Source organism: Talpa occidentalis, unplaced genomic scaffold (assembly GCF_014898055.3).
Source record: "Talpa occidentalis isolate TD23 unplaced genomic scaffold, MPIMG_talOcc4v2.1 talOcc4.6, whole genome shotgun sequence".
Taxonomy (NCBI): domain Eukaryota; kingdom Metazoa; phylum Chordata; class Mammalia; order Eulipotyphla; family Talpidae; genus Talpa; species Talpa occidentalis.
The window spans coordinates 137,615,067-137,629,145 of NW_023604972.1; the positions used below are offsets into that span (position 1 = coordinate 137,615,067).

General features: G+C 52.7%; 1 protein-coding gene across 3 annotated transcripts in view; it reads right to left on the reverse strand.

Moving 5' to 3' along the window:
• ADCY2 (adenylate cyclase 2) overlaps positions 1-13,634 on the reverse strand; it is a 221,474-nt gene extending 207,840 nt beyond the window's left edge. For all 3 annotated transcript variants that reach the window (XM_037529616.1, XM_037529615.1, XM_037529617.2), the window contains exon 1: positions 13,434-13,634. In XM_037529616.1, the coding sequence (XP_037385513.1) occupies positions 13,434-13,634 (201 nt within the window). The remainder of the gene's footprint in view (positions 1-13,433) is intronic.
• Positions 13,635-14,079: the final 445 nt, after the last annotated feature.

The following is a 14,079-nucleotide window of genomic DNA, read 5'->3' on the forward strand; positions in this document are numbered from 1 at the left end:
GAAGAGGCCCTTCCAGAGAAAAGCTTACAAATAAATACCAAAACATAGACATGCACCCAGCCTTCAGAGAGTCTCCCGTGCAATAAACCTCTCACTTGAAAGACATAATATGGGGTGCTATACTACAGAAGCAAACTGTTCTTAGAGGAAAGTAACAATCAATCAACACCTTACAACAAAAATCAGCAAAAATGAGGTGTCACTGAAGCAGGGTCCACAGAAGTAATAACTGGTTTAGATTCCTACTGACCAGAGGATGTGGAAAATGACAGCAACAGCAGAGAACAGAGAATGGCTGCGGATGACAGACCAACAGGAACCAAGATTGCAAATTCATCTGGCGCAAACACACAGAAAATAGAACTTGGAAAAACAATAAATAAAAGTATGTAAATAGGGGCCTCCCTAGTGGTGCAAGGGGTTAAGCAGAGCACTATGAAGCTATCCGCAGCCTCTGCAGCATGAGTTCCATCCCTGGCTGGACAGGGAGCTACACACGTGGCACAGAGACCTTGCCTGTCTCCCGCTGCTCCCCTCAGCAGTGTGTTTCAGTGGATCTGCCTGTTCTGTTCCCCACTGTCTCTGGTGAAGCCTCTCAGCCCTGCAACTCTGGCCTGTACCCCTGTCCTTGTAGGATAAATAAATAAATCTTTACAAAAAAAAATAAATAAAAGTATGTAAAGAAAAGCTTAACAGTTGGGCTTAATAGGGGAAAAAAGGAGTTAAAAAGAAAATTAGTGAACTGGAAGATAAACCAAAGAGTTTGTGTACAAAGCAACAAAGAAACACTAGGAATAAAAACCATAACAAGACGACAAATGAGAACAAAAGAAGAATAGGAAGGCGTGAGTCCTCCTGCCTGGAGTCCTCCGATCACGTAACAAAGAGACCCAAGGGAGTGAGGTATCAAAGACTAAGTTGAGGACTGTCTGTTACTAAGGGAAATTCATAAAACACTGGTGTGGAATCTGTATTTTGAAATCCTCTCTCCCTCTTCCTCCCCTTTTGAGCCTCTTGCCCTTTGAGCCTCTCAATGATTCAACTCCTTGAGTACACAACAGTCGCATTTCTTGGCTTTTATGCACACAGGTGGCATGAACCCCTAGAAAGAGCAACGTGGGCTTGGGGTCCCTGGGCACGCCTCAGGTCCACCCCTATCACTTTTGGTTTTCCGACTGGAAATGAACTTGCTGGTAACACTACAACTTCACGAAGCCAGTTAGATAAAAGGAAATAAAGCACGTATAAATACACGATGATCAAAACGCAAATGACCAGTGCTGAAGGGGAGACACGAGGAGTGGCTACAAGAAAGGCCTCACCACCCGCCGAGAAACAGCGCGAGAGCAGAAATCATCACAGAGCAGGACGGCGATGGCACGCTTTTGCGCAAAATATAACAGCTTTGTAAAGTCAAGAAAGCATTTCGTTGAATGGGAGAAGAAATATAAACATTTATAAATAAATCATTTTAAGAAAACATCTCTAAAAGAACTTCTTAGAAATTAAATAACTCTGAAAAGAATGTAGGGAAGAAGGAAGTGACCAGACGTAACCGAAAACAGAGTGGTGGAGCCGAACACACGCTGTCGAGTTGAAATAATAAAAGTGAGCATCTAACTTCTAGGCTCAGAAAGGCAGAATTCAAATATTTGATAATATGACTAGTCGTCAGGAGAAGAAAAACTGGGGATAAAGTGCCCCAGAGTCATTAAATGATCCGAAAGTTAAGATGAAGAACTTGAAATGTTAATTAGGGCAAAATGTCAAGGGTTTCCACTGAAAGAATGCAAATAAAATTTATAAATCACTACATTATAAATCTATGAGGTGGGCCTCCCCTGGTGGCGCAGGCGGTTGAGCGCAGCACTGTGAGGCTGTCTGCAGCCTCCGCAGCTCCGTTTCGATCCCGGCTGGCCAGGGAAGGTCCCACATGGCGCGCAGACCTCTCCTGCCGCCCGCTGCTCCCCTCAGCAGTGTATTTCGTCAGTCTGCCTGTTCTGCTCCCCGCTCTGGCTCTGGTGAATCCTCTCACCCCCACACCTCTGGCCTGTACCCCGGTTCTTGTATGAATAAATAAATAAATAATAATAAAAAGATGTACAAATACCCAACAGTCACAGTGACATAAATGGTCTGCACCAGACAGGTTCTCAGGCTGGACTATAAAACAAAATGTGATTTAAAGAGACAGAATAAGCAAGAAGAGACAGAATGTTGAAAATAAAGAGATGAAAGAGAGTTATCTTAATGTCTTACAAAATATTCATTCAATAAAATTAAATTTAAGGATAAATGATCAAATAATTCCTAGGCTATTATATAATTTTAAACACCGATAAACTCAATAAAAAAGCTTCAGAATGTATAAAGCAAAATATCAAGCTAGAAGGAGAAGTAAACGGATCTGAGGGTGGGGTCCCAGCATTCCCCAGCGGGTGCCGATAGGACAAGGAAACAGCAAAAGAACAAACAAGGTGAAAAATATTTGAACATCACAATTAGAGAGCTCGACACAATTTGTCAGCTCGAGAGCTGACAAACACAGAACCCCACGTGCAATCCTAGGGGATCAATCTTCTTCTCAAGGGCACATGGAATATTTACTAAGATCTTGTGCTGGGCAACCTGCAAAAACATTTCAAAGAAGAGGTGGAGACACCCATGTTCTCTGATCACAAGAAAGACAAAGTGTAAGAAAATCGTCATGAAAACATCTAATAAAAATGACCACCCATTTGCAGCATATAAAAGCACAGCTCTCACCCACTTTTGCATCAAAGAAGAAATCACAGCACCGCTTTGGTCAGAATGGGAACGGTGTGCATGCACACGCGGCTGTGCAGTCCCTGTGGTCGGGGGAGCTCGGTCATTTGCAAGCTTGGGGTGATGGTCCTGCCGTCACTTTGGGTCTGTGGGCACCCGCCTCTCATGAACCCCTTCCCTCCGTGGCTCCTGGTCACCGCTGACAGAAAGGAAGTACAAGGCCCGCTGGGGAGGCCCCCACACTGCCTGTCAGTTGTCCACCAGCAGTGACCACTGGATACAGACTCGAGCAAGCTCAACCTCCAGACAGGCTGGAGAGGCACCTGGCAGGGGTGAGTGGACAAAGCTGACCAAGTGGCTGTGTCCAGAGGAAAAGAAATGTTTTCAATCACTAAGATCTGTGGTTGTTTCTGTGTTTCTGGTTGTGTGTGTGTGTGTGTGTGTGTGTGTGTTGTTTTGGTTTTGGTATGTAGCAGCAGATAACTCGCATACTTATTCTTGCCAATGAAGAATGAAGGAAGTGTCACTTCCATGTTCAAGGTGCTGGTTGTCATAGTAAGACCTGGAAACACTGTTCTCTTCCCTGCTGGAGCAATCAGAACAGAACTCCTTCCTGAACCCGAGTGATTGCCAAGAGACGGTGCCACTGCTAACGCACACTGTGTCATTTGAGCAAGAGATAAAGCTTTGCTGATTATCTTAAGATACTAAGATTTTTTTTTTAAAGATTTATTTATTTATACAAGAACGGGGGTACAGGTCAGATGTGCAGGGGCTGAGAGGATTCACCAGAGACAGAGTGGGGAGCAGAACAGGCAGCTGACAAAATACACTGCTGAGGGGAGCAGCGGGTGAGACAGGAGAGGTCTGCTGAGCCATGTGGTTTGCTCCATGGCCGGAGGGGATTGAACCAGCACTGCAGAGGCTGCAGACAGCTTCACAGTGCTGCGCACAACTATCTGCACCACCTGGGAGGCCCCTAAGATATCTTGAGTCTCTTAAGCCAGAGACAGGGAGACTTTGGAGGTATTTCCATAGCACAATCTACAGCACAGCGCCGAGAGTCCCAGCTTCGCCCCCTGAGATCCCGAGATCTGCCGGACTGAGGCACAGAACAGGACTGGCCATGGACCTTTTTTTTTTAAGATTTATTTATTTATGCATACAATACAAGAGCTGGGGTACAGTCCACAGGTGTGGGGGGTGAGAGGATTCATCAGAGACAGAGTGGGGAACAGAACAAGCAGACTGATGAAATACACTGCTGAGGGGAGCAGCGGGGAGAGAGGAGAGGTCTGCTGCGCCACTGGGGTAGCTCCCTGGCCGGCGAGGAATCGAACTCATGCTGCAGAGGCTGCAGACAGCTTCATAGGCCATGGACTTTAAGACAGAAAAGGCAGCTGGGCTTGGAGCTTCATCGGCTAGCTCCCCCCAGGGGGCTGGCTTCCTGCCTGCTCCTCTGAGGGCTTTTTCAGCTGCCTCCTGCCTGTAACTGGGGGGACTTGCACCCCAGGCTCATCTGATGCTGAGGTTAGGATAAATGACACCAGGGTGGGCATTGGCCAATAGTGCCCTCTCCCTATTCTCACTTTACCTCACTCCTGTGTAAATAAACATTGCTTTCATTTCCAGTTTTGGGTCATATCCTTCATTATGAAGCAGGAAGGTAAGGACTCATCAACCAGGTCATTCCTAGCCCCATGGGTTTGCCCTATTTCAAATCTAATATGTTCTGACTGACACAAGAGCTAATACAATAAGAACGAAAATAAATACAGAAAATGATTGCAATTGATATCAACAAAGACAAAAAAGATGGTTATTGAAAAACAAAGTAGACATGAGTTTATGTAAGGAAAAAGCACATAAATATGATAAATAAAAACCAAAGTTAGAGTATGTGTGAAATGTTAAAATGCAAAGGCAAATTTTCTCACTATTTTGTCAGATTAGCAAAATTTTAATTTTTCAAGAGATTGTTAAAGGAGTATTCCAAATTCATTTCGCCAATGAATTTATTTGCAAATTTAAAAAAAAAATGTCAGCACATCACATGTAACATTTTAAAAGAGATAGCATGAAAATTGAGTTTGTCTTAGGTATAAAAAATTGTTTCATATTCAAAAACCTATAGCTACTATTCATTGCATTGACATTTTAAAAACTAAAAAAAGCATATAATCACCTCAGCTGGGTAAAACTCACCATCCAATCACATTTAAACATTTTCAAAATTAATCTCTTTAAAAAAGACAATCTCAAAGTATATCTTAAAAATAACACTATCTTAAATGGATAAACTATGAAGGAATTCTCTTTAGAACTGGGGAAAACTCAGGGGTACCAATAATCACCAGTTCTGTCAATATCATATTGGGTATCCTCACTAGCAGATAATCCAAGAAAAAGAAATTAAAGACCTCACTTCTGGAGAAGAGGAAATGAAACCCTCCTTACTTGCAAGTGATCTGACAGCCTCCAGGAGCCCTGGGGCCTGCACCTTAGCAAAGACTAACAAAAAGGAAATGAGAGAACGTTGCCTGGACACAAATCAATATTCTGAATCCAGTTGTGCTTACTTTACACCAGCAGCAAAATAGCAGGAATCATCATTTTAAAACATCGTTTATAGGAAGCAACAAGCTACAAAACATCTTCTTAGATTAAAGAATAAGAACAGAGTAGAGGAAGTTGTGACGGAGGCACCAAGGAATGGATGTCCATGTTCATGGACACCAACACACTTAAAACATGTCATAAATGTTGATTCTCAACAATGAATTCGCAGGTTCAACGGGATGTGAGCAGAGCCCCCCCAAACTGTCCATACGTAAGAGGCTGACACATGACATGAGGGGAGGGGTAACTAAAATACAGCAGTGAAAAATCATTCTCCATAAGAAAAAATATGTAAATGGACCTCAGGTACTACCTCAATCACTACCACACACCATATATATATATATCTCTCACATACACAGTTTATAAAGGCCAGAGAATGGTGGAAAGTGCAACCTGAATCCTACTTCTGAGGGCGAGGAGGTGCAGCACACGGGCTGAAATGCTGCTGGGCTATTGGAGCCTGGACTAGGATTGCAGGTGTTCATTACCATGTAAATAAATAAGTGAGCCAGAGAGATACTAAGGATGGAGCTCAAAAATTAAGATTCATCAAATTGATCAAACAATGAACCCCATTCTGTGCACCCCAAGTCTAATTCTGAAGAACACGTCGTCCAGGTTTGAATTAACTACAAGTCCATGATGTTAAAAAATTAAACATCCGATCCGATCCGCCCCGTGTCTCAACTCTACCGGTTCCTCATCCGCTCTTTGATCTGTATTTACCTCATCTCTTTATTCTCTGAATTTTTAATCTCAATAGTTTTCATTAGTTCTAGTAATGAAAGAGTAGAATTCTGTCTCCTTTACAGTATCTGGAACCTTAATTTTTTTACCTTTCGGTTTTTAAATAGCTTTTTTTTTCACTATTTACTTTTTTTTCATTATTTTATATATTTTTTTTACATCATGAAACATGGGCATCTCAAACACAGGCACACAATAATTCCGCCCTGGGGGCGAGCACACAGGATGGCAGCAGCACCTCTGAGCTCAGACTCAGCAGCGACCCCGTTGCGACGTGTCTAGGAAGGGAGTGACCGCTGGTGGCGGGGGGCAGGCCGTGGTTCCCCACCAGGAGCTGGGAGGCCCTGGCCTGGGGCTGCTGTCTTCAGACAATCATCACCCTCTTGAGTTAACATTCCCCGGAATGTTAAATTATTCATCCCATATATTTAATTGCACTAATAATTGCAAATTCTCATTTCAAGCTCTGGGTTTCTAAAAAGGCTGTGGTTCAACACTGACATGACACTGGGCTGCTGCATCCCACGAAGGCGACCCGGCACCTTCTCGTTCTGTCCCGGGACGGCCGCTTGAGCGCGCAGTCTGCTCGCCGTCTGGGGAGGCCGCCGCGGGAGATTCAGGTAGAGGCAGGTCACTCTGTGCAGCCTGCTCACCTGAGCCGGCTCCCGGGCAGAGGGGTGAGTGCACACACAAAGAGGGAACCAACAGGATTGTCTGCGCACTGCCAGCAACCTGGGGGCTGCTGGGGCCGTCCTGGACCCCTCCTGTGACTTTACTGTACCCTCCTGTGACTTTACTGTTCCCCGCCTGTGGCTTCACTGGGCACCAAAGCCACGCAGCGGCTCTCGGCGTGGCCGCGTGGCCGAAGCACAGGAGCTGGCTCACAGCGTCTTCCCTCTCCCCAAATGCCCAGGAGGCCGCAGGGCAGAGCGGTGAGGGCTGTGGACCTCCTCATCCGATATAAGGGACCGCGGGTCACCAGCCTGTGGGCTTCAGGGATCCAGTGACCCAGAGTTAACAGAGCTCAGAAATACGCAGGTTGGTGCGGCAAGAATTTTAGCCCTGGAAAATAATAAACTTCTAGCAGATTGTGACTTTTAATTAAACGACGATTCCCCCGTGTCTTTTTAATGACTGAAGTTACTGCATAACACGCGTCCCACACGGGGCGTGAGTCTTTCCTGCTCCTTCCTGCCCGGGTTTGAAACTCCTGGCTCTCATGGAGCTTTGGCTCGGAGGTGTGCCCAGGAGAGCCCCCCGCAGGCCGCGCAGTGGCCTCAGTGGCCTCGGGGCCTTGCTCGCTTTGCGGACAGCATGTGCCAGGCGGGTGCGAGGCTTGTCTGCTCTGTCCTCCTTCATTCCCAGGAAGCTGGGAGCTGGGGGACATGAAGCTGCAGCTGACAAGCCCATGCCAGGAATACCCCAGTGCCAGCACTGAGTCCTGAGCCGGGCCCCAGAGCAGGGTGCGCCCGCAAGTGACAGCTGCTGACACACGTCCCCACGCAGAGGCCACACAGGTACCTAGCACCTGGGGCTGGCTAGGGCTGCGCCAAACCCGGAGAGGAGCCTCCAGGGAGGACCTGGGGAGGGCCAGCCCCGGGGCCTGGCGACAGGCCTCCCTAGACACCCTCAAGGGCAAACACTGGTCAGTCGAAGGGAGCAGAGCTGAGCACTGACTAGGGTCACACGGTACCCTGGGGAACCCCTGGTCCAGCAGGCACTCAGTGACCTCAGAAAGGCAGGAGGGAGGTCCAGGGATGGTGCTGATGGCGCCGAGCTCTGGAAAACACCAAGGTGCCAGGTGTCTGCGCACCCGGCTTTGATGCTCCTGTTACTACCAGTGACATCAGGGTGGTGAAGGCCACCGCGGAGCGCCCTCAGCAGAGGAGTGCACCCCGCTAAGGGCATCTCGGTCTCCGTGCAGGACTTCACTGCACTCACCCGTGGCCCAGCACGATCTTGCTCACAGTAAGATGCTTTGAAAGACAGGCTGCATGCGCCCGACATCACTGCAGGGTAACTGCACGTCACCAGCGCTGCGTTAATCTCGTACGTGTGTCATTTGTATAGGTAAAGCTTCATCCCAGGTATGTGCATGTAGGGAAAAGCTCAGCACACACAGGAAGATAGAGACACACGCACCATATGTGGGTTCAGGTACCCCTTGCGGGTCTTGCATGGGGGCGGGGGGCACTGCAGAATGTCAGGTTTTAGCCTGTTCCTGAGACCCAGCAAGCATCGCCCACAGTTCAGCAGGACTGGATGCTCCCTGCCCCGGCGGCCGCACTGGGGGCTCCTCGGACAACAGCAGCAACACCACCCTGGACTCTCTGCTCCGTGGGGAAGACTGGGGGGGGGGGGGGGGGGGCTGACCTTGACCTTGGTGGTGAGAATCAGGGACCCGCCACTTGCATGAGTGCAGTCAGTCATAGGAAGCGCCCCTGCCAGGCCCCATTAGCATTACAAGAGGCAGGAATCGGACCATAACCTCATTACAGACTCTGCCCAGGGTGCACCAGCCAGGGTGGAATGTCAACGGGAAAGTGCTGTCCTGAGACGCTACAGCCGAGGCCTGAGCTGGGAACTCCAGGCCTGCAGTGACTTCCAGGGAAGCTCCTCCGGGAAACGGAGCCCGCCCCGGCCCCTGCAGCACCACACCTGCAGCGGGCTGGCCTCCTGGGGCCTCGCCTCCCCGCCGCCGGGGGCACCCTGCCTGCACCGATGCAGTGCCCAGCCTGTTCCCTCACAGCCTCGGTGAAAGCAACTGCGGAGACCCCAACGGGGCGTGTTCCTACAGCTGTATTCCTACAGCTCCTCACATACTAGCCTGTAGCATCACCGTGCACGCGGGTGCCAGAAAACTGGGGCAAAGAGGGGTGAAACAACATGCCCAAGACCAGAGCGATGGGAAGGGGCAGAGGCAAAGGCAGGCAGGCAGGCAGGCATGCTGTCAATGCCTTTGTAAGTGAAGAAAGCAACTCTGTCGCATAATTTAATTATATACTGTTACATCCACAGGGGCTCCGGGTCCCTCTCCTCCCAGCCCACTCCATGGCAATGCACCTTTCCTGCAGAAAATCACAATTTCCCCTTGTCTTCTGTTTATACCACAGTTAAAATATAATTAAAAGGATTCAGCAAATTACTGGATGCAAATCACAAACACCTACCAAGCAGGATTTTCCCACATGGATAGAAGTGCACAGAAGATGCATCGCTCCTTCAGTCTACCCCAGAGTTAAGAGGCTGGGGAAAGAACATCCAGAAATTTCTGTAGCCTGGCGTCAATGCAAAGCGTGCTTCCCTGCCGTCCCCGCCTCTTGTGCCCCAAGAAAGGCAGGAGGACCGACTTCTCCCCACGGGCCTCCCTTCCACCCGCGGCCGGTGCTGAAATACTGTCCAGGATAATAACCTCATTTCCCTCCACAGTGGCTGGGTTCTTGGCTTCTCTGTTTTTGCTCATGAGGAGAATTAAAATTCTTTCTCATGTGTAGATACAAGAAATGCTTGATAGATCTGCCCCTAAAAAACACCTGAAGCTGGAAAATTGATTTGCAGTAAAAAGTTCTTCTGGTTGTTCTGTGGGAACTGCAGCCTGCGCGTCACAGTCAGGCGAGCAGGTTGGTCATATTCTCAGTCAAAGTCACACCTCATGCACACAAAAATACATATGCATGTGATTTGAATATGACATTTTAAAAAATAAACCTTGATTTTTATCGCCATATCTGACTATTCAAATTTTGCAGGAATACTTTTTTTTTATTGCACTTGAAATATTGACTATTTCTAATCATAAATTTTAGCCCAAACAAATCTGGCTGGAGGCAGCTGGTATTTTGACAAACTGAAAAATGTATGTCAACCTTCCCTAACAATGACAGGCAAATTTTGAGAAAAGCTGGCTAATTTTGGACACTGTCATGATAGAGGGTTTTATTCTGAGACAAGGTTTGTGCACTTAGTGATGGGAATTCATCCTGGAAAATGAAGTGGTCTCAGCAGAGCTAAAACTGGGTCCTATAAGTTCCAACGAGTCTGAGGCCAGGGGTCAAGTTCATTTCCTACACCACAGCCCGCACTAGCATTAAAATTGGCATGGTCATCCAGCAACAAAATTTTCTCATGTTATTAAACAGGACACTAAAATTCAAGACATCGCGTGTTCTGTTTGCTTTGTTTCATGTCTAGATACTTCTTTTTTAAGATTTATTTATTTATGCGTACAAGAGCTGGGGTACAGGCCAGAGATGTGGGGGGGTGAGAGGATTCACCAGAGACAGAGTGGGGAGCAGAACAGGCAGATCCACTGAAATCCACTGCTGAGGGAGCAGCAGGTGAGACAGGAGAGGTCTGCTGCGCCATGTGGGTTGCTCCCTGGCAGGCCGGGGATCGAACTCGTGCTGCAGAGGCTGCGGATTGATTCACAGTGCGGTGCTTAACCCCCTGTGCCGCCAGGGAGGCCCAATGTCTAGACATTTCTTAATAAATATGGAGTTAAAGCTGTTTGGTAGCTTTTTGTAAACTATAATTTTTATAGTCTTTATAAACTGTAACTTTTTCTGTAGAAAGCAGTCAGCGAAGCTAGATGGTGCAGTGTCAATGCAGGATTTATTTTTACCATCCAGTAAAGATACTTGGAGGAATAGTTACACCTTCCTGCTGATACAGAATCACAGGCTGAAATTAAGTGGCGTCAGCTTGTGAATAATGTCCATTGGGAAAACAGGTAAATAAAAAGTTTACTTTCTCCTTTGTAGTAGATATTTCCAATCACTACATACAAAGGCGAGAGCAAACTGCAAAATCCACCACGCAGTGCGAGCATTCTGTGACCCACATGTTCCAGAAGACTAGGGCCGTGCTTTGAGAAAATTGCCAGACTTCTGGTGCTACACGAGCTGATAGGAGTCTCACGGAAATCAGAACCCGGCAGATTTATGGAAAGAAGGAATCGGTCCAAGATTTCAGGCAGCAAAAATAGATGAGCCCAGCTCCCGAATTACATCAGCGCCTCACTATTCTGCACAGGGCTCGAAGGTGGAAACCTGGGCCTGCCCCAAGCAGCTATTTCCATCCCCAGAGGCAGCTCTCTCCCCCACTCTGGCATCTGCCCTGAGAGCGCACACGCTCAGCTCCGTCTGAGAGAGGAAGCACCCACTCCCCGTGAGCACGGCCCATCTTCCACGCCCGCCCCCGCCATCTTTGACTCTGATGGAGAACATTCTGAGGAAGGGAGACACGGCTTACGATATTACTAGAAGCAAAACCCACATGAGCTGGGGCTCAGAGCTGCTCCCGTCCCTCCTCTGGCCTCAGGCCCATCCCTCCCACAGGCCCCCAGGCCAAGCGGCCCTGCAGCCCGAGCAGCCACCTGCAGGTGGCCCTTCCACCAGACTGACTCAGCTCCCCTGCTTCTAGAACATTTCCGCACGGTTCACCACCTGGAGGGAGTCACACAGCAGTCAGACCAGGCACCGCGCAGAGCACGGAACAGGGTCCAAACCTCTGTTTCCGAACCTCACCTAGAGCGACAGTCGTGGAGTGGGGAGTGCCCACTCGTGCTTAAGAGGACTGAGCCGAATGCCAGGGAAACGCGGGCACCACCGCTGGATGGTGGAAAACCGAGGATGCCTGAATCAAGTGTTTCCGGGGCTGGCAGGCGAGATGGAACAGAGAGGCGTGTGTAAGGAAACACGCAAAGGCCAAAGACAAGTCAGAGAAGCTGCTTCAGGCGCCTCTGCAGACTCTCTGCCGACTCTCTGACCTGCTGCTGCAGAACATCTGTATGGACAGAACATCTGTGTCTAGGAGGTTTAAGGAAAGGGCACCCTTATCACGGAAAGCAGAGTGGCGAGTGTCGGGGAGGAAACTCACACTCGGCTTTGAGTATATTAATGGCACTATAAATAGACCATCACCTGCTCCTCCTCCCCATTTAGAAGAGAACAAGCTAGAACAGGCTTGAATTACAGATTCCTCAGACTCGCAAGCAGCAATGTCCTCGCAGAACAGATTTCCAGAGCGACACAGCCGTGTGCGGTCCCCGCAGGCAGAGGGGCAGAGGGAGGCGCCCGGAGAGCCGCGGGCCCACCAGGCGCGCACAGGTCTCTCTCCGGTCCTTTCTGCTCCTAGAAGTGAAGCAGGGGACGGGGCTCCCGGGAGCCAGGGGCTGGCTCGCCTGCGGTGAGGGCGCCCTGAGCTCAGCCCCCAGGCCGGCGCTGAGAGGTGCCCTCTGCTCTGCACCGCCAGGGCCGCCCTGTGCTGGGCAGCCCCAGGGCCCGCTCCATTTTCTGTTCGCCCTTCCCCAATTCCAGCACCAGGCAGCACCTCCCCAGCAACGTGGCGGCCGAAAATTACGCTTTTAAGAGCGCCATGATGACAACAAGTTTCCCATGCATGACCCGCGGGCCCGCCTGGCCCCGGGCACCAGACCCGACTGCGCGAGGCAGGGCTGTGCCATGCGCACTTGCGGGCGGCGGAGCGCAGCCCGGCTTCCCGGGGACGGGGGGAGCAGCTGCGCTTCAGACTCCCAGCTCAGAAACCGCGCGTCGCTGGGGAACACACCCCCAGACCAGACCCCGACCCCGGTAGCTCCCGGGGTCACCGAGCCTCGCGCAGCACCCGCATCCACACCTCCGAGGCGGTGCAAAAGTTTGCGCCGCGGGGAGACGAGGAGCAGGAAGTTTACCGCCATCTACAGCCTCCCCGGCCGCTCGGAGGGCGCCGGGTCCCGGCTGGAGAGAGGGAGGTTGGCGATGGCGAAGTGACACCAGCCGGCGGGCGCGGCGCGCGCGCGAAGAGACCCCCCGGCGCCCCGCGGGGAGCCGCCCACGCGCCCGGCCCTTCCAGGAGCGGCGCGGCCGCGCGCCCCGAAAGGCTTCTGCCCAGGGCCGGGCGACGGCTCCCGCGGGACCCCGCGTCCCCCGGGGCGCCGGGCACACGCGCGGGCCGGGCAGGGCGTGCGCGGCGCGTGCCCTTCTGCTCGCCGGGGCGCCTCTCCCGGGCAGGCCTCGGGCCCGCGGGGGGCAGTCCCGGCGCCGGCGGCGCGGGGCGGGGGGGGCGCGGGCGGCCGCGGGGCAGCGCGCGGGGAGGCAGCGGCTCCCGCCCCGCGGCCCCCGGCGGGCGCCGGGGCAACTTCTCGCGGGCGGAACCCGCGGGCAAACTTTGGTCCGGCCGCGGCCGCGACCCGAGCCAGGCCCTGGGCGCGGGGCGGGCGCCGGGGCGGGGGCGCGGGCCGGGGGCGGGGGCCGGGGGCGCGGGGCCGGGGCCGGGGCGGGGGCGCGGGGGCCACTCACCAGGCGCAGCGCGAAGAAGACGGCGAGCAGCGCGAGGCAGGCGCCCATGACGATGAGCAGCAGGAAGACGATGAGCGGGTGCTGCTGGCTCATGCAGTAGTAGGACTCGTACAGCCAGTCCCGGGACCGCAGCCGCCCGCCGCCCGCCGCCCCGGCGCGGTCCCGCAGGTAGCGGCGGCGCCGCATCGCCTCCTGCCACATCGGGGCGGCTCGCGGGGCGCCGCCGAGCGCGCCCGGCCGGGGCCGCCGCCCGCTCCACCCGCGCCCGGCCGCCGGCTGCCCGCGCGGAGCTGCGCGCTGGGGCTCGGCGGGCGGAGCGCGCGCCCCGGGCTGGGCGCAGACGCGGGGGGGCGGGCGGCGGCCTCGGGGGCAGCTCCCGGCGGCGCCGCAGCCGCCAGCGCGCCGAGGGGCGGGCGCGCCCGGGGGCCTGGGCCCGCCCCCCGCCCCCGCCCCGCCCCGCCCCCCCGCGCCGCCCGCCCCCGCCCCCCGCGCCGCCCCCGGCGCCGCCCCCGCCCCCCGACGGCCCGGCCGCGCCGGGGGGGGCCCGCGGCCTGCGGGGGGCGGCGCGCTCGCGGGCGCGGGGCGGGGGCGCGGGCGCGGGCGGGGGCGGGGGGCGCACGGGCCGCGCCCCAGCTCGCGCGGCGCC